Source organism: Stenella coeruleoalba (genome assembly GCF_951394435.1).
Source record: "Stenella coeruleoalba genome assembly, chromosome: 9".
Classification (NCBI taxonomy): Eukaryota; Metazoa; Chordata; class Mammalia; order Artiodactyla; family Delphinidae; genus Stenella; species Stenella coeruleoalba.
Genome location: NC_137155.1, coordinates 19583936 through 19604777, shown reverse-complemented (window position 1 = coordinate 19604777; position 20842 = coordinate 19583936). Strand labels below are relative to the sequence as shown.

The 20842-nt window shown below is 38.6% G+C and overlaps 1 protein-coding gene across 2 annotated transcripts in view; it reads right to left on the bottom strand.

Moving 5' to 3' along the window:
• The window catches only part of DNAJC2 (DnaJ heat shock protein family (Hsp40) member C2), a 25327-nt gene extending 4485 nt beyond the window's left edge, over nt 1–20842 (bottom strand). The window contains exons 1-12 of one of the 2 annotated variants that reach the window (XM_079931538.1): nt 20628–20842; nt 18572–18762; nt 15665–15740; nt 9596–9694; nt 8395–8536; nt 6844–6924; nt 5893–5958; nt 5300–5391; nt 5100–5221; nt 4540–4689; nt 1460–1548; nt 1316–1385 (exon numbers count right to left, since the gene is read on the bottom strand). In XM_079931538.1, the coding sequence (XP_079787664.1) occupies nt 1316–1385; nt 1460–1548; nt 4540–4689; nt 5100–5221; nt 5300–5391; nt 5893–5958; nt 6844–6924; nt 8395–8536; nt 9596–9694; nt 15665–15740; nt 18572–18762; nt 20628–20691 (1242 nt within the window). In that variant the 5' untranslated portion in view covers nt 20692–20842. The remainder of the gene's footprint in view (nt 1–1315; nt 1386–1459; nt 1549–4539; nt 4690–5099; nt 5222–5299; nt 5392–5892; nt 5959–6843; nt 6925–8394; nt 8537–9595; nt 9695–15664; nt 15741–18571; nt 18763–20627) is intronic. The other variant, XM_079931539.1, reaches the window with a different exon arrangement.

The window sequence follows — 20842 nt, the reverse complement described above, 5'->3', positions numbered from 1 at the left end:
ACCCCCCAGGCCAGCCCCAAAACCACAGTCAGCCTTTTCACTCTGGCTTCCAGGCTGCATATCTCTGCTTGAGGAACAAGAACCAGCCTTGGCCTGACCTACCCTGTATTCCTATCATATCTCTATTTGCCTTGGACACTACTTGTCAAGTCTATAGTCATTGGGTTATTCACCCACAAGGCCATTTCAAAGCGCATACCCACTCTTTTGCAGATAATGTCATTTACTCTCTACAAAAAGGTAAAAGCACAGCAAAGTGGCCTTTGGTTTATCTTGAAGTTCTACCTTTTACACTGTCACTTCCAGTGTACCTTCAAACATGCACAAGGGAAAAAAAAATCTTTACTTGATGATGTTGCTCTGTCAGTTGCAATCTTGGAGTCATCTCTGACTCATTTCCCCACTTCAATCCCTTAGAACCAGTCACCAAGTCCCAAAGATTTCAGTGATTCCCATTATCACTCACAGTCCAAGTCCTTCCAGTGAGATTCTTACACTAGTCACACTCATCCAATGCCTCTTGTCTACAAATGCCAGATTAATAGCACAATGTTAACCCTGTGCTACTCAAAGATCTGTGGTAATGGAAACTGTTCATCTTGGTATTCAAAACCTGCTTAATTTGGCTCTACTCTTCTTAACTAACTTAAACTCCCGCTTCTTCTTCCCCTAACTTTCTACTCCTACCTGTATTTTACACTGCTCTCCGACCTTCATTTAACACTGTCGTCCTTCAAAACTGGCTCAAACCCTTCACTAAGCCTCCCTGACCACTCAACCTGGTGTTGGCACTTCCTCTCTAACCTACAGCATTTACTGGGGGCCCTCCATCTTTTGGTCCTTAGGCCTTTTCTCTTTAGCATAACTGTTCCTGAACTCCTTTGTGGCAGCAATAGCAAATCACCTAGGCACGGGGCTATATATGGTAGGTACTAACACTTGTTGCACTGAATTGAATTTCTGGGCCTGTTTCCTCATCTGTAAAATAAAAGGTGTAGACTAGACAGAATAAAAATCTCTTGGTTCTAAATGTTATTATCCAACAAAAATGCTCAAGGAATAGTCAACACAATGATTTTTTTCTAACAGTGATCCTGAAAAATCTATGATTAATGTGCTAGATAACTACAAATCAAACTATATATGGTAACAACTATACACACTTAAATCCAATTTAAGTCAACCCAAAGAGAAATGAGACACTCTTTGCCCCTATAGTAACTTACATGTTAGGTGGGGAAACACTGAGGTGAAAGCAATACTAAAGCAGAATTAAATGCTAAATACAGGTAGAAGTGATATGTTTTTCTATTACCTGTTTTTCCAGAGCAGCCTTTCCTACTTCTTTTGTAGACGATGTGAGTGTTTCATTCAAGCACTGTAAACTTAAAGGAAAAAAGGGGATGAAATTTTATCCTAAGCCCAAAAGAAGACTTTAACAGCAGCTCTACAGTTATACCTCGCTAGTTCAAGCCGATCACAAAGTTTTTCCACTTCCTCCATCATTTTAACACGTTCTGCCTCATTGTCAGAAAAGTGATTCCAGGTCTAGAAGTATGAACACAAACATTTTCATCATCTCTACTGGCACTCAAGAGTACATCCATAAACACAACTACCAAGCATGAAGTCCTTGAGAGGTTCTTAAGTTGACTGTATGGCCTCCTGGCCACCGACAAGCACATTCCCCGGGCACCATGCAAGGCTTTCCCTGGCCAGCCAGCAATAAGGAGGCATTACTAAATGGATGGAGGTGCAAAACAGAAGCAAGGTGATGGTGCAGAAGGCCTCTAGATGATATAAGACAATGAGTCCTCAGACAACCACTGAAGAATCAAGAAATTCTATATAACGACAAATTAAAATCCCTTTGTTAGGCTGCCTGTTCTATTTACTGTGTGCCAAACTGTAAAAAAGACAGTGTGTTAAGAAACAGGAAGTTCAGCAAAACCTGATATAACTAGAGATTATGCTTAGAATGGAATATTGTGATGTGCCTGGGTGAACAAGAATTGGAAAGTATCAATACTTCTCATGCTGCTTTCAGCTGCTGCTGACCCATCTCTCATTCCTCACTTTTCCTTGCTTCCTTAATCGATGCAATCTGGTGCTAAGGTTCCAATGCTTCTTTTACTGTGACACCTCCCTCGGCTTCCAAAAGCGTTACTGATTTTCTTCCTACCTGCTTGGGTCACTCCTTCTCAGGCTCCACTTCCTCTGTCAGTGCCATAAGTATTGGTGTTTGCCAGTGTCCCATCTCCACCCTCCTTGCTCTATACTCTCCCCTGGGGGGATCTCCACTACTTGCCATTGAGATGTAGACGACTCTGTGACAATCCCACTCAACTCCAGACTTTCCATCAAAGTTAAGTCACCTACTGAGTATCTTCATCTGAGTATCTCAATGCACTCAACATGCCCTAAACTGAAATCATTCTTCCCCAGCCTTTTCCTCTTCCTTTGTTTTCTGTTTCACTGAATAATGCCATCACCCATCCAGTATTCCATGCAAGAAACCAGGACATGTATTAACCCTTACTCCTCTTCCACCTCCAACATAAAATCAATACCCAATCTTACCTCCTAAATGTTGGTTCATTTAATCTACCTTCTTTTCCCACCATCTCTTTTAGTTCAAGGCCCATGCTCTCACCTGGATTATGCAAAAGACTCAATTTGTCTCTGCCTCTACTGTTCTCACAGCATCCTGAGCATAAGTGACTCAGGATCAGAGTCACTTTTAAGCTAGCAAGATATATAATGCTCTTCAAGACCTGGCCCTTCCTTCCTCTGGCTCATTAAACCTCACTTCTCTGGATCTCTACACTCTCTCAATGCTCCCTGATCTCTCTCATCTCTAATCCCATACACACACTGCTTCACCTGGCTGAATCCCACTAGATCCAGAAAGCCTTCCTTGACCACCTGTTCGGTACCTTCTTGTCCTAGTACCCATCTTAAAGTGTTTCACTGGCCTGTTTTCTTGTCATTCTCCATCGTTAACCAGCAGATTCTTGAAGGCAAAGACGGTGTCGTCATAGTATCAACATCAATTATAACTGCTTGACACATAGTTAAGTGCTCATCACATATTTGATGAATGAATACATGAACTCATGCAGGAAAGGAGCTTATAATAAGTTACCAAAGGCCAGAACTTTAACCCTCATTTAGGCACCATCTCTAAGAACTATTCAAGTTTTCTATTTTCTAACTGACCTTTTCAAGTTGTTGATCCAGTTCTCATTATGCCAAATCTAACAAGTGCTACATGTGAATGATCTCATTTAATCTTCACAACTCTATTTCTAGGTATTATTTCAGTTACTGTATAGGTGAGGAAATTGAGACATAAATGGGTTGAGGGAACCTCCTGAGGACCAGAGACAGGACATGGGAAGTGGAAAATTACTTTAAATCTGAGTGTATGCTCTCAACAACTATGATATCCTGCATTCTTCTCAGTATAATTTTCTAGGTGAAATCTGAGGAAAATCTTTCATTTTTTTCTATTTAGATTTTCCTCTTACTTACCAAAAGCTTGAAGAGACATCCTGTGCTTGTATTTTTATTAAATGTCTTTCAAAGCCTGCTAAATGGGGCAGGTTAATTTCATTAACTGAAGATTTAGGATGGCATATATTAGAATACATATACTAGTGTCTAGAGCCTCTGGACAGTCACGTGAAAGAGTCTTCTATACACAGTAAACATTTACATACTTGCTGAATTTAACTACAATGGTGTAGTATACTGTGTGGCAATCTCTACTATAGCTTGGAATTTCATTAATTTATTCATTTGATGCTACTTGATATGGAACAATACTGGCCTCTAACTTTACCAGTTTAAAAAGTAAGACCATCTCTTGGACAAAACTATATTTGAAAACTTTTGGGGTTTTTTAGTCAATATTTTTTAGTAAAAACTGTACCTGAACACAAACTACCAGTACTCAACTGAATGATATCCCTTTACTTAGATAAAAATGAAAGCTTTTAGATCCTTAAAAACAACCCAAGTTTAACTTCTTAAAGAACTTTTTCTTTGATAAACATTGATTTTACACCATTAAGGAAGTAACCAGTCAAAACCAATTTTGTGGCACATTTTCAGAACAAACGATCCAATTTCTCCAACCAGGGGAAGGGGGAGAGATGGTGATGGTAGGGGACCTGCAACGGACACAACCAGGAGACACACAGCTGAAATCTTTGATCTTATTTAGATAAAAAGACATTGAGATAATCAAGAAGGTGTGAATATGGAACAAGTATTAGAATAATAAACAACTTTTTTTTTAGGTTTGAAAATGGCAAGATGGTTATGTTAAAAAAAAAAAAAAACAACCAACCCTATCAGAGTTGCATACTGAATATGCATGTGTGAAATTTTTAAAAAGTGAATTTAAAAACGTTTATATTCTGAGATAAAATGTGTACAGTAGTTTATATTTCCATAGTATAAAAATATTTTTAAGCTTAATCAGCAATTTGATTTACTTGTATGTAGTGCTTGTTCAATCACAGTCTGACGTACCTTGCATGAGTTTCGAAGTTTTTGTCTTTCCTTCTTAATGGCTTTTTTCTGGATATCTTTTTCCTTCTTTGCCAATAACGCTTGTTGTCTAACTTCCTCTTCTTCTTTTTCCTTTGCTAACCGAGCAGCTTCTAATTCAGCTTGTCTTTGCTTTAATAATGGAAAATAAAATCATTTAATAAGAAAATTAGAATTCCAAAATGCTCCATAATCTTATTCAAAAAATACAATTTTTAATAACTTAAATTACACAAAGGTAAACATCAACTTATCAAACACCGAAGGAAAAGCAGATGGTAAAGTTCTATAAAAATTTATTAGAAATGTAAAAAGGACATATTAGAAGGGAGTGTAGTATTAAGAAATTTACATGACATTATGTTTTTGCTCAATAAGAATTTGCTGGTAAGGAAGATCATTCTATCAACTGTGCCAAATGTCATGATTCTTTCATAGTAGCACCTAATTCTCTACTACTAGATTACAGTATTTAAAAATAGATCTGAAGATTGAAGATTTTATGAACATTTAAAATCCAACTTTGTCAAATGTCATCTTACTTTCTCTTTAGCTTCTTGCTCCTTCCGTTTTGCCTCTGCTTTTGCTTTCTTTTCTGCTTCTTTCTTGGCTTTTTCTTCTTCCTTAAATTTTTTTATCCTTGGATCACAGCTATATGCATTATCTACCAGAAAAAAAGTTAATCTTTTGAATTTCTAACATTTAATTAAAGAACTTTAAAAAAAACATCAATTATCCTTACCAACTAATGTTCTTATTCTGTTCATTTCTTCTTTTTTCCTTTGGGCCCTTGTTGCTCTGTTCTGCTTTTCAATCCATCTCCTTTCATCACGACTATAAAATAGGAAATACTGGAAATAAACTATTGCTTATGGATGGTATGACAGGAAAATGTAATACTTTATAATTTAGCTACAATGCAAGTAATGTCTTGAAAGGTTAAAATGCTATGTCATTATTAACATTAAAGGGTAATAGTACTTACTATTATTTTTGGTTAATTTTTTGGGAACATTCATGTCAAAATAATTTCCCTACACATATAGGGAAAATGAAAATAAAACTGGTTAAGCAACCGGAAGAAAAAGAATTTGCTGACTTGAGCTTTATTGACAATTACATTCCTTGGCAATTTCTTAAGCTTCATAACCAACTATTGATCTGGCACTATCAAGCTTAACTTGTGAGATAGGATCTCAAAATACCAAAAAAACTCATTTAAAACGGATACACAGAGAAAATGCAAAAGAAAATATATGTGGTATATTTTTACATCATCACAAATACCAAAGAACCAAACAAATATCTTCCTTTATTAATGATTTACATACATACCATTCTGCTTTTTCTTTTTCTTCTTCATCTAAATAAGAGAATTCTCTCCAAGAATCAAAATTATACCTAATATAAACAGAAATAAAATAAAATCAAGCCAAAACAAATGAAAAAAATCTTCCTTTTAAAATTAAGTTAGGTGCATATAATTTTAAGAAACTTTAATGATAAGTGGATGAGTTTGTTTTAATAGATCCCTCCCCTCTCTTTTGATACTGAACTAGCACTATACCCAAGTCTTTTTCTTCTTCTTTTTAAAATGACATTGTATTTGGTATGAAAGTCTAAAATACTCATCACCCCTAAAACAAAATCCCAGCTCCCTGCTATCTCTTCTGACTATTAGGTTTCTCTCTTGCCTGGGACTTGATAAAGTTTTCCCTGCCTTCACCGCCACTAGTCTGTCAAGTTTTAAGGGAACCTAGTAGTGGTCACTTTATCTGGTTTGTAGAGCTAAATTTTGTCATTTTTGTCTTACAGTGACTTTGTGTTTTCATATTTACCAGATACTTAATGAGAAAATATAGCACACATAATATAAAAATGGAAAATTAATACTGCGCATTAAAAATTAATGAATTAGTTATAGAGACAACATCGTCTTCATCATATATTCAAGTACTTAAAGAAATAGCTAAATGAAAAATTATTTTTTAATGATTCAAATAACTCCTTATTTTTCATTTTTTACTGCTACAGTGTGCTTGATATCTAGAAATCTGATAAATAGAAAACAGATTGAAAAAATAATCATAAGAGCCTAAATATTACATAGGAGATAATACAGCATTCTGTGAAAACCTTTTTGATTTCTAAACACAGTGCTTTTGTTCATTGAAGGTTCTGCAATTTTCCCATCCCTCAATTAATTTACAGAAGTCAGTCGAGCACTTATTGAATACTTACCTTCTTAAAAAATGAAAGCATGGGAGAAACAGTGTATTCACTCACCAGAAAGAATAAAATGCATCTACATCTTCAAATGATGAATTCATATCACCGAGTTTAGGGACATTTTTTTTATTTGACCATCTGAAATATTGAAAAAAGAAAAACTCAAAACATTTTGTACAAAAAGTTCAACAAGCTGATTTATTAAAAACAACAGTTTTTACTAAATCCCCTACAATATCCCTCCCCTATGTCCTCCATGACTAAGAGATGGAACTGGGAAATCAGCAGTGCAGTGCTGAAAAATGCAGGTGCAATAAAAGGTAGGGCAAGGGGAGAGGGGGTGTGAGGGGGAGAAACCAATGGAACAGTGTTCTAACCCTCAGGTTATCTTCAGTTCTGTAAATTACAGGGTTGTAGCAGCTGCCAAGCTGGCCAGGAAAAACAGGCTCTAACGCCACTTTTCAAGCTCACTTAGTCCTGCCCCTAAACAGGCAGTACGGAAGTGACCGGTAGGCCTTGCCTTTTAAAAAATGTGAATAATCACAGATGGAATAGATTTCCACCCCCTTATCGCCACCACTTTCCCCCTAAGAGTCAGACTTGTAGGTTCAGCACTTCACCCACCATCTCTAAAAGGACCCTGAGTTTGCTACTGACCCGTGTTTTTCCACTCTGTGAAACCATCCCACAAAAAAACATAATCCACTATATATATATATATATATATTTTAAAACCACCTTCAGCACTGTTACAAAACAAATGTGAGGAGAAAGGGTGGAGGAAATAATTAGTCTGCATCAAACTGCTAATCAAAGTGCTTCTCAAACTTAGCTGCCCATTAGAATCACCTGGAAGCATTAAAAAAACCTACAGGCATTCCAAACCAATTAAATTAAAATCACAATTTCTCCAGGTGGAACCCAGGCAGCGGGAACTGTTCAGGCTCTCCAACTGATTCCAATACGCAACTAAGATGCACTCTCAGGAAACCTTCCAATGCAGATGGAACCAAAAAATGTAGATTATTGGTTCACACTACTTAAAAACTGATTTTAATGAAATAAATTACATATGCTTTAATCTTAAATATAAATCATCCTTTGTCAGAGAACCTTATGATAATCAGACGCTCAAAAATAGAACAAAAGCTTTCCTAAATGATAATGGGCCAAATGCAGCAGTGTACCCATTAACAAAGGGGAAGGAAAGAATGGGAAATTACTGTCACTTAAGTATCAGCATCACACTACATAAAGTCAACCATCGTTCCCCCAAAGGAAATTTAAAAGAAAAACATCCCATGAGTTGTAATTTCACTAAGGAAAGGAAGAACTTCCATTTAGAGAGCAAAATAAATTAGTAGAGTAAGTTCACCAGAGGCGCTCAATATTGTAGAGGATGAGGAGGACAAACACAAAACTATTACTAGCTATTACTAGAGGAAAAAACCAGAAACTTGGAACTACAAGAAGCCAACCAACAGAGCATCATAGCACAACCAGCCTCTGCATTCAGTTCAATTAAAGCTCATTTTTCTAAAAAAAAAAAAAAAAAAAAAAAAGCCAGCCAATAGAGCATTATGATCACAAGGGGATGCCTTAACGCACCTGGAATTCCTTTCAAACACTGGGGAAAACACTTCAAAGAAATTGTCCTTTGCTTCACTTTTAGAAGGAACTGAGTTATCAAAAGTAGGATCTACACTGTTAAATGCTCGTCTTTTCACTGGATCAGATAACATTTCATAAGCTGAGGAAAAAAATCATAAGGTCACATCACCACAATGCTACATTTTTTTCTTAAAAAAAGTTATTTTTCATATTTAAAAATTTTGTGTGCTTGTGGGGAAGGGAGGATTTAGGTAATAGCTCTAGCACAATGGGACTTAAGAACTTCTTTAAGTACCTCTTCTGGAAGGCAAAGGACAAAACAATAAACACTCAACCACTTTTTTTTTTTTTTTTTAACAATCCTGATGTTTATTTATCAAATTTCATCAGTGGAGTCATCGACCGGCTTTTAAAATAAGGGCAGTTTCATTATAATAGCATACTTGGCAAACCATATAAGTCCAGAAACACTCAACCCTTAGGAAAGCATGACTCTGAGGAAAAAGAAATAGCTAGAAGACTAACTGTTAGATCCCAAGGTTATGAAAGATCAAAGGATCTTTGACATCCTGAGCACTATGTATGAGTGGGTCAACAAAGAATAAGTTTGAAAGGTGTGTATACAATTTTTTAAAAATTAGCATCAAACTGTAAAATTACATTTAAGGAAATATTTAGGTATGGTGGCTCCCTCTCTTAATTTGCTTAATGAGGATATGGCTATTTAAATATCCATTGATGGCTGGGGAGGAAGTTGACAGAATCAACTTCTTCATTTAAATAAGCAAAACGTCTGAGGAACAGTTTAGCCCCGCAAAGTGTCTGAAATGGGAAAAGATCTTAGTATTCTCATTATTAAACGTAACAGGTATAAGAATTAACTCTAGGATGCGCTTCTCAAAAGAACCGCCTGGAGAATCTTGTTAAAATGCAGACTCCAATTCAGGAGGTCTGGGGCAGAGCCTGAGCTGCTGCAGTTCTGACAAGCTACCAGGGTTGCTGATGCTGCTGGGTAGGAGAGCCTCACTTTGTGCGGTGAGGCTCTGGGGGAGATTACCAGAAATAACCAGATGTTAACTGAAGATGTTTTAAAATGTTATGGTATAAATGAAGTACAATACGCATAGGACACCTAATCCCAGCAATTAATACATAATCTTCACTAACGGAAATTTCTGACTCTAAAGCGTTTTCTTACCTTTAGTTATGCAAGTGAAGTAGTCATTATCTCCTTCTTTTATTGGTTCACCAGCTGCTTTCCGTTTGTCTGGGTGATGTTTTAAAACCATTGCTTTATCTACAAAATAAGTCAGATTTAGATAATTTGTCCTTTTAGGCATCAAAGCTAAAAATAAAGATGAGCTAAATAGAGCCATTTCTAATAGCATAGTATTAGTTTAAAAAATATTTTCTCCTACAGTAAAATATATGCTTATTAAACAGAAATTAGAGAAATTGAAATAATTATTTTAAGAACTGGCCAAAGTGCCAGCACCCAAAGACAAGTGCCGTTCATATTTTGGTGTATTTCCACACAGACTTTTTCCCCCTTAAGCATATGCTTTCAAAAATGTAGCTATAATCATTTTATATATACCAATTTAAGTTGTGATTTTTTTCAGCTTAACATTACAGCAGTTCCATTTTCCACGCTGTTGCAAACTCTTCAAAAAATTTTAATGACTACTTAATACAGTATTTCAAGTAGATTTACCATAACTTATGTAACTGTTTCTCTACTGCTGGATATTTAGATTGTTTCCAGTTCTTCACTACTGTAAGTTAGTCAATTTGAATCATTTTGTAGAGAAGTATTTTTCCATATTTAGGGCTCTTTCTTCTTAGGATATACTCAGAGAAGTGAATTAGTGACTGAAAATGTAGGAACAAGTCCCATTCTAAAAGTCATACCACTGCACACCCCTATGGGAACATCCTTTTCACCACAACCTCAACACTGGACCCAATTATTTAAAACATGATTATCACTGGTGCTCAACAAATTTTTTGCTGTTCTTTATTTCTACCCTTCATCCTTCATTTATGGAGGAAAGAGAGGCTGTCTCAGTTTTTTCTTCTTAGTTTGTGTGAGTCACTTTACAATGACTAATGGCTGGCTGTCAACATCTACTGAGCATTTAATATGTGCCAGCATTTTTTTTTTTTTTTTTTGCGGTACGCGTGCCTCTCACTGTTGTGGCCTCTCCCGTTGCCGAGCACAGGCTCCGGACGCGCAGGCTCAGCGGCCATGGCTCACGGGCCCAGCCGCTCTGCGGCACGTGGGATCTTCCCAGACCGGGGCACGAACCCGTGTCCCCAGCATCGCCAGGCGGACTCTCAACTACTGCGCCACCAGGGAAGCCCGCCAGCACTATTTTTATCAGTTGATCTTCTCAGTAACCCGCTGAGGAAAGTACTATTAGTTTCTCCCTTTTACAGATGAGGAAAATGAGGCACAGAGAGGTGAAATAACCATTTAACCTCTATGCAACCTGTCCAAAGTCCTGGCCAAGTTGGGCTCCAGTCCAAGCAGCCTGACTCCTAAGCCTGTGCTTGTATGCTGCCTCTCCTAGTCAATCATGTTTGATGCTAATGCTTTCCACAACTGCTGTGATTATTCTTGTTGTCAAAAAACATTCAGTTTAATTTATATTTACTGATCATTTCCTTTATAATTTTATTCTGGTACTTATAAATGTAGGTCTTTCATTCTGCAAAAGTTTGAGATATATGTTTCTATTTTGATATTTTCTACGGTCGGAACTGAAAAGCTTATTTTTTTTCCCAAAGTCCTAATACCATCTGATAATCCTCCCTTCTCTACTAATTTGTGACGCCTCCTTTATCACAGTAAATTTTACCAGGGTCTGTTTCTGGTTACCTATTCCTGTCCCTGGATTATCTTTAAAATGACTATAGCTTTCTAATTTGATGGTAACTTCCAAAAACTGTGTATTATTTTTGTGTATTTTTCTTGCATCTGGCTACCTGACTCAGCTCTTTCAGTTTTTAGGTAGATCCTATATTACCTACAAATAATGTATTTCTTTCTTTCCTTCTAATAGTTCTCTCTCCTTTAATATCGTTAATTCTCTGACCCAAACTCCCAAATAGCATAAAAGTAAGGGGCAGGTAAGCTTCCCCCATGGGTTTTTATGGTAATATCACTAATGTCACACAGTTAAAAGTTTGTTGGCAGTGAGTGTGAAATACTTATCTAAGTAGGGAATTAACTGCATTTCCTTTCAAAGTTGTATTTACCAAAAAGGAGTGGATATTAAATTGTACTATATGTACTTTCACATTCTTCTTAGGACATCACACTGACATATTTCCTAAGAGAAATCTTGTTCATGGGCATTATTCTTTAATATACTGTTGAATTCAATTTGCTATTTTTTTAATTAATTAATTTTGTTTTATTTATTTATATTTTTGGCTGTGTTGGGTCTTCGTTGCTGCACACGGGCTTTTCTCTGGTTGTGGCGAGCAGTGCACGGGCTTCTCATTGCAGTGGCTTCTCTTGCTGTGGAACACGGGCTCTAGGCACGCGGGTTCAGTAGTTGTGGCTTGTGGGCTCTACAGCGCAGGCTCAGTAGTTGTGGTGCATGGGCTTAGTTGCTCTGCGGCACGTGGGATCTTCCCAGGCCAGGGACTGACTATCAGGCTTGGAAGCTAAGTAGCCAGGAACAATAATCACACCATACCAGACAGTTCAGTGGTGTGATGACCCCACCACTGTTGGGCACTGCAGGAACACAGCACAGGCTCCTCCCATGGCCAGTGCTTGGGGAAAGCTATAGCTTCTCAAGGCGCTGCTCTTCCACCCCTGCTGTCAAAACAGATGCTGTTCAGCTCGGCCTAACTCACATCGGTTCTCCTTTGAAATGCTGAGGAGTAAAACCTAAGTCACATGCCTACAAACATTCTCTATCTCAAGTCGTATCTTTTTATAATAATTCAGGCAACTTTTCTTCTTTATTTGCAATTACTGTCTGTTACATTCATTCTGACCTCTTCTTTAGGGAAATCTGACATCTCTTTATTCTTTCCTTCTGAATCTTGGGAGCATTCCTCAAGGCTATCCTCTGCTTTACTTTGTTTTCTAATTGTACGTCAGCCTTTCGAATTCTAAATGATGCTCTCCTGTTTTTAGTTTCCAGGCAATTCTACTTTTTTCTCGCTAGTCTCTTTCTGCAGTGCCTATGCTGCTCCCACCCCGCCCCCCGCCCCCAAGGCAGTGTCTTCATATCTCACTGACAACATGCAGCAATTAAGTTTTCTTTTGAACCTGATTATAAAGTCTGAGACAGATGATGTATGTCTCAGTTTTCTGTTGGATAGTCTCCTCTTATGCTACAATGTTTTTTTCTTCATTGACTTTTCCACCTAATCACCTCTAGTCATTCATGTACAGTAGGGCATCCTGAGATTCTCCTATATTCTGTTCCAGGGGTGGGGTTGGGAGAGGCAAAAGATGTCACCCAATATTAAAAATAAGGCAATAAAAAAAAAAAATAAGGCAATGGAGGCCGAAGAACAGCTGTTGTGTATGTATATTTACTGAAATTTCAAAGACCTACCTCTCCGCCCTTCCCCACCAAAGACAGTTTCTGGGATGTTTTGAGGGTACATTACCAAATGGGCTTTTATTGTACATTCATATTTCTATTATTATAAAAAGTCTCTGATTTTTTTAAATATTATAGTTGATTTACAATATTGTGTTAGTTTCAGGTGTACAGCAAAGTGATTCAGTTATATATATATATATATATTTTTTTTTTCTGATTCTCTTCCATTACAGATTATTACAAAAAGTCTCTGATTTCAAATTTTTAAGAAGCATAATATGAAACAGTTTTCAGTTTAAAACATGGGAAGTATTTTAAGCTAAAATGATTAAGTTTAGAAAGTTCAAATCAAAGATTTTACTTCCATGTAAAGAATAGCAAACCTACATGCATCATATGCCAGTGTGGCAGTTTTTCTTCAAGAAAAACATTGAAATACCACTGTTAGTACTCAAGTACTTTCTCTTAGCCCATCATTCAACTTTTCTAGTATATTCTTTTCAGATAATGCAGAAAAGGAAGAAAAGACCACTTACTTTATCCACACATAATTGAATCCCTAATTTTCATTATAGCAATTCAAAATATCAATAAACAAAATTAAAACTTTTTACAAACTATTATGTATAAAATAAGCTGTAAGGATATATTGTACAACACAACAATATTTTATAGTAACTATAAACAGAGTATAACCTTTAAAAATTGTGAATTGCTATATTGTACACCTGGAACTTATGATACTGTACATCAACTATACTTCAATTAAAAAAATAAATTAATTAAATAAATAAAATGTAAAAAAAAACCCACCAACCTCCTTTATGTGTGTGTTTGTGATAGGATTCAAGAACTAGAAGGATCTCAACTGTCATCAGTCTTACATTATTATTAGGTTTGTCTGTGCTAATGATTATAAATTTGCAAAGAATAACTTTGTATTTTTACTTTTGGACAAGATTTCAGAGAGCAGTAAGTAGCAACTGTCTATTTTACAGTGACAGAGGAAAGAGAACAACAGTCTGCTTCTGAATAAATACTGAGAATATTCAGCAAGGTGGCAGAGAGTGAATCGCAAACCCACATAACGTTAATAATCTGTACAGTCAGGGTGCAAAACTTCTGGCAACAGAATATTCAAAAATTAATCTCGGGGCTTCCCTGGTGGTGCGGTGGTTGACACTCCACCTGCCGACGCAGGGGACACGGGTTCATGCCCCGGTCCGGGAAGATCCCACATGCCGCGGAGCGGCTGGGCCCATGAGCCATGGCCGCTGAGCCTGCGCGTCCGGAGCCTGTGCTCCGCAATGGGAGAGGCCACAACAGTGAGAGGCCCGTGTACCACAAAAACAAAACAAAACAAAACAAAAAAAACTCTATTATCCCAATAAAACAAATGGACTTAACAGAAGCAAATGGATGTTTCTTTTACAATTATTATACATTTTTTATCTTTAGAGAAAGAAACAATTCCTTCACCTTAAAACACCAACTGCTTTCCTAGCTCTCAATCACTTCTGGTTCTTTCACAAATTATATGTGTCAAGAAATATTTGGTATCTGTATGCTATTGCAAATACTTTTCCAGGGCAAATGAATTTTCCTGGCATTATGTATATTGCAATGACTATTCATACACACTAACATATGCTTAATCTAAAATCATGCCAGCTTTTAAAGAAATCCAATCATAGGTCTAAAATAATCTCATCAATTCCTTCACCTTGTTAAAAAGTATTTCCTGTGACTTTCCTAAATACAAGAATTAAAGAGAAAATTTTGAGTTTATCTACTAAGGCTCAACTAGCATTTTTCAGCGTGAAGTAGGTCTCATTCAGTCATCTTCCTCCAAGTGCAAGACTTTCTCTGTCCCTGATTCCCTCCTCCTTTTCCATATGGCCACAATCTTACCTCCTCTGACCTCAATATCCATTCTCTAGAGTAGAGGGCAGAACTCTGTCCTAAGACAAAACAGAAAACTCATCACCTTCACCTCTTTCATGAAACTTTACTAATCAGGTGAACCGAATGGTGTGTAAGGAATTACGTCCACAGGACTGCAAAGGACAGGACAGTTCGACAGTTCACACCACTAAGGGGATGGTGTTTCATAAGGCCTATAAAGACTGGGTTGCCAACAATTCCTGCCCCCGTCCCCCCGCCCCAATTTTTAACCTTGTCAATGAAAAGAACAATGAAACATCAGATAACTCTTTCTTCCACAGAAGACACAGGGTGGTATCAACAAAGATGTGACCTAAGATCACAAAAGAATATTGAAAAATCTAAGTAACAAGGCAACTTCCGCTAAGTACAGCTGGCCATACTTCCAAGGGGAGGTGAAATATTATTTTTTAAAAGCTTGTTATTGGAATAGTGTTCTTTATCCTGTCACAAACACACACACACACACACACACACACACACACACACACACACACACACACACACACACACACACACACACACACACACACACACACCTGACTTCTTGTTCCTAATGAGAAAGTCCATTCATGAGACTGCATTTTTCTGGTTTTGAAGGTAAGAGACTGTGGTTACACATCATTATACCATAGAACACATGTTAAATCTAGAGTTATGGCTATAGACTATGATCTTGCATATCTTTTCAAGAGGATAACATTTCCTATACCAGATATTTGATTATTTCAAAATAACTAAGTACTTACGAGCTGCTTTAATCTGTCTCTGTGTAGCTTTGTATCTTACATGGCCGAGTCCAAGTACTGCATAATGATCTTGGTTCTGATAAAGACACAAAATGGGAGTCAAGTTTGAAATGAAGCCATATATCATATTCCTTGTGTTGGTACCCTAAAACAGTTTCCCAAAGTGAGACTCTCATAACAGAAGTCTAGTGAGATGTTCCATATAAAATGGGTTCTGGGACTTCCCTGGTGGTGCAGTGGTTAAGAATCCGCCTGCCAGTCCAGGACACATGGATTCCAGCCCTGGCCCGAGGAGATCCCACATGGTACAGAGCAACTAAGTCCGTGCGCCACAACTACTGAGCCTGTGCTCTAGAGCCCATGAGCCACAACTACTGAGCCTGTGTGCCACAACTACTGAAGCCCACACACCTAGAGCCCGTGCTCCTCAAGAAGAGAAGCCACCGCAATGAGAAGCCCATGCACCGCAATGGAGAGTAGCCCCAGCTCGCTGCAACTAGAGAAAGCCCATGTGCAACAACAAAGACCCAATGCAACCAAAAAATAAGTAAATAAATGAATAAAAAAAAAATAACAGGTTCTGAGGTCATGGAAGTTTGGGAAATGTGGACCATTGTATACAGCCTTCTTAATAATCTGTACGCACAGAAACCAAACAAAGGCTCTGAGAAGTCCTGCAATTAAAAAAAAACAAAAACAAGCAGACGGAAACCTATATAGCCCAGCATTTTCCAAAACTTGACCAAAGAACTCTTGGTCTTGTATTTCTCTTAATACATATTAATATGCTATGGGCATCCTTAAATCAAGGTACAGCCAGGAAGATTTCAGAACTGAGGGGAGCATTACAGTAGTCCCAGTAGGTTGGGCCAGTGGCAATGACAGGACAGGAGCCGTGGAGCAAAGAAGGCTGGATGCAAATTTTGAGAAACTGGGGATGAGGCTTCTCTGGATAGGAAGCACCTGCTTTCATTTCTGCTTTGGTTAACATCCTTACAAATCTAGAGATTGAGGTAGCACCTGAGTGAAGGCTCCTTACCCAAAGGGTGTATCTAGTATTGGAGAATGAGTGGGGAGAAAGAGGGCTTGAGGGCATAAAACACAGGAGAAAAAAGTCAAATAGGGTTGACTGGTTTTCCTTTAAATTCAGGACTGCAAACTCCCTAAGGATGTGCTCCTTTATTATGTCTGGCACTCACACTTTGTTCCAGTTGGTTTGCTTTTCCACTCCCTAAGACTATTATTACGTATTATTACATACTTCAGTCCTCTAGTCTTTCCTTAAACCTCACAGACCCTGCTCCACCCTCTCATCAATGGCCTTGCCTCCTGCTTAATGAAAAAATTTAAATTATCCTACTCAAATTCCAGCATCTTTCTGCCATCTTACCTGCACCCATGCATCTTTCCCTTTCCCTCACCATTGAGAAAGCCTATCCTACCGAGACAAATTACTCCATCCCTCCTGGTTCTGAACCACCTTCTCTATGTCTCTCAAATGCTAGCATCTTTCAATTGTGTTCTAAATTTCAACTGGATTATTTTCATCATTGTACGAAGAAGCTCTGTTATCTCTCATCTTTAAGACCCTCCCATGACCCCACTTCCATTTCTTTGCTGCCCATCAAAATTAAACTTCTTGAAAAAGCCATCCACAGAACATTTTTACCCCCTCTAGCATTCATTTTCAAACCACTCCAATCTAGTTCTGCTCTGTCCATTCTCACCCCAGGGGCTATGAAGCTGCTCTCTTCAGTATCAATTTCCAGCTGTCAAACACAAGATGACCCAGCTGCCTTCACTTGACTTCAACTCTCAGTGGCAGCACAGCTGACTCTTTTCTTGAAACGTTATTTTCCTTTAGTTTCTGTGAATCCACTGTTTTCCTCCCATCTTCCAGTAGCGTTTTTCAGCCATTTTGACTGGCTTCTCGAAGCCCTGCCAAGCTCAGTCCTCGGGCTTCTTTCTCTCTATATACTTTGGTCCAAGGTGCCGTGACCCATGCCAGGGCTAGAAGACGGTAGGTGCCCTGTAAATGCTCGCAACTCCCCAGTTCATTCTAGTGTGGACTCCTGAGCTCCAGATGCAGAGACACGACGCTCCCCACAAACTTCCTTTTCCTGCAACCCTGTGCTGGTGACTGACACCACAGTCTAGCCGGTGACTCAAGCTGGGATGATCACGGGTCTTCCCAGTATGTTCCCTTCTCTTGGGCGGCACAGCCCAGGTCTCCAAGACCTGTCAAGTCTATCTCCCCGAAAAACAAATCCATCCCTTTGTCCTCAAAACTTGGCTACCAATTTAGTTCAAGCATCAAGCACTCATTCGCAGGCTTGGATTACGGCACTAGCCCCATAAAGGCAAACTGTTCCCTTCCCCTCTGGTCCTGCCCTCCCTTTTCAAGCAAGTTTCTGTACTGCCAGGAGAACTACTATTCTAAAATTAACTCAGAAACTTTTGATGACTTCTTACTGCCCCCAAAATAAAATATAAATTCCTTCCTTGGCATGGCATGAAAAGGACACAACAGAGTTTCATCTAGACTCTGTTTTCAGTCTAATTTCTCACTGCCACCCCTCAATATGCTACTCTACCCTTCACCAATCCCTGAAGAGGCAGTGCATATTCTTTTACTCCTTTGTGTCTTTGCATATCTATTCCTTCTGCCCGTAACACCTTTTTTCCCTTCTTGTTTCATAAACTGTCACTTAATCTTTTAAGACCAACTCAGACATGGCTTTTTCTGGATTTCTCCATCAGAGATAGTATCCTAGGGCTACTGCTGTCCCACTCAGGGCTTAACAATAAACAGGTGCTCAATCATGATTATTTTGTTGAAGCATCTTAAAACATGGCTTAATAATGGAAAACTGCCATCTGACCGAACAAGATTCAGATATTAAGTACCTTCCAGTCTTTGGGATCAAGTGTTTTCAGCATGGGAAACTCTTCTAACTGCAATTCTTCATCTTCTGATTCCTCTGATAATTCTTTCTTATCCTCCAGTTCCTGAAAAGAGGCAGAAGCATTTCTGTTTCTCCTCTTAACAAAAGCTTCAAACCATCTTCCCACAGGTTCAACTTGACAGAGTGTTGAGGCTGTGATTGAAAGCGTTAAGAGAGGCTTCAATGTATTGCATGGAATAAATCTGTTCCAAGGCAATAAATAAGATCAAAACAGCGACTGCATCAGAATATAATTTTAAAACCATCAACTGAGAAAATAACTGCAGTAATCCAGTTAACATGAGGGTTATCAATAAATAATCATTTCCTAGTATTTACAGAGAGAGATTCAATCAACCTCTTCCAGTTATCTGACAAAACAAGACATTGGGCAATGTCAACAATAAATCAATACTTTTCTGGGGATATGAAAGGAAGATGAGGAAAAGGGAGAGATGTTGCAAACTGCTTTCCTTTTAGACTTGTAATAAAGCAATAAATAATTATAAACTGTCAAGAGCCAGCCTCATCAACAAAAATCTAAAAATAACTCAAAATATCTTAATTATTAATACCTGAATTTAGATAGCTTTCAAAAATTTTAAGAATCCACTAGCAATGATTTTTTCTGAAAGACGATTTTCAAGCAGCTAACAGGAATTTACTAATGAAACTGTGCTTTAGTGGAACAGCTTTGAATCTGAAATCAGAAGCTCTAGATTTCAGTGCAGGTTTGACAATTAGTAGCTATATGAAATGAGTCAACGATGCCTTCAACTGTAAAATAGGAACAATACGTATCTTATCTGGTTCCTTGGAAGGATTGAATGACAAATGATAAAAGCACTTTGAAAGTCACAAACTGTTAAATAAATGTAAGTCTTTATCATTATTCCTGGAAAGTGGGGTAAGTCACTATATATGTGTACATTAACAATTCAAAAAAGGTAGTTTGGGTCAGGAAAAAAGTGAACATCTTAATTTTAATTTCATATTTCAAATGAAAGCAAAAAGCTTTACTGTCTGGCAAAAACTCAGATTTAAGTCTTCCCTTGTACCTAATGGCCACAATTTTGTAAAAATAGCTGACTTTTCATGTTTTGTGTTGGGAAATTAAGATTTCTTCTATCATTCACAGGAGAGCATTCAAAAACACTATATTCAAGAAATACTACCTGTGTAGTGTGGGTGTGGCTTTCAAGAACATGACCTTTCAAGCCTTTCCCTCTACTTGTAAGATTACACAGAAACTTCTGTAAGCAGGAACACAACACGTGCCATGAGATACGTCCAATATCACATACAAGCGTCTGTATACGTGGCTATGGTAATCAATGAAATCACTGAAATTAGAGACCCTTTAAGTTTACAATACCATGACTGTCCTGGGCTATAAATCTAAGAACCTACAGCAGCAGGACAAATTTCACCCCCCCCCCTTTTTTTTAAAACTGAAGATAGTTGACTTCCACAGAACAAGTTTCACTTAATGACTGCCTTTAAAAGTCTGTTTACACGGGTCTTACCACCAGCATACAGTGGTGTTTTCATATTGAATATGAGGAGCAGTGTCTGAGTCGGGACGTTTAAAAAACGAAGCCGGAGCAAACGTAAAAGGGGAGAGAGGTGTTTGAGCTCCAGCTGTAAGGCTTTGTAGGGCCCCCGGCACGTGGGGTGCTCGCTGTGGGCAGTCTCCTGCCGTAGGCAAGATGCTTATGAGAACCTTTTTAGGGTACTGGAGGGTTCGGTCCCGAACTCCTCCGCCCAATCCATGAGTCAGCAGCCGCGAGACAAGGAAGAAACTGCGGGGGCAGAAGGAAGACGCCCCCCTTCCTCCTTCCTTCCAGTCTGGGGAAGGACTTCTGTATAGCAGGGAGCAAAAAGACACTTGTCACGGCCCCACACTCTATAAGCTACTTGCCAGGGGCAAGGGTAGAGAGGTTTCGGGGTCGCCAAGGTGGAGGCCCGAGGCAGGGGCTGCTGAGGCTAGACTGAGCAGGGGTTGAGTGGGCACGTACCAGAGGTCAGAGCATGGGTGATGGCGGTGCCCCGGCCTTCTGCAGCGCTTGGCAGGAGCAGCATGATGACGCCAGAGCCAGCCCCGCGGGCGCAGCAGTTCCCGTCCCAGGCGGAGGGCTCTTAGAGTCCCGCCAGCTCTACCTCCCCGTCCGAGCCTCGCGCCTTGGCTCTACGATGTCCAGGAACCGGCGCATGGAGACGACCAATAACTACT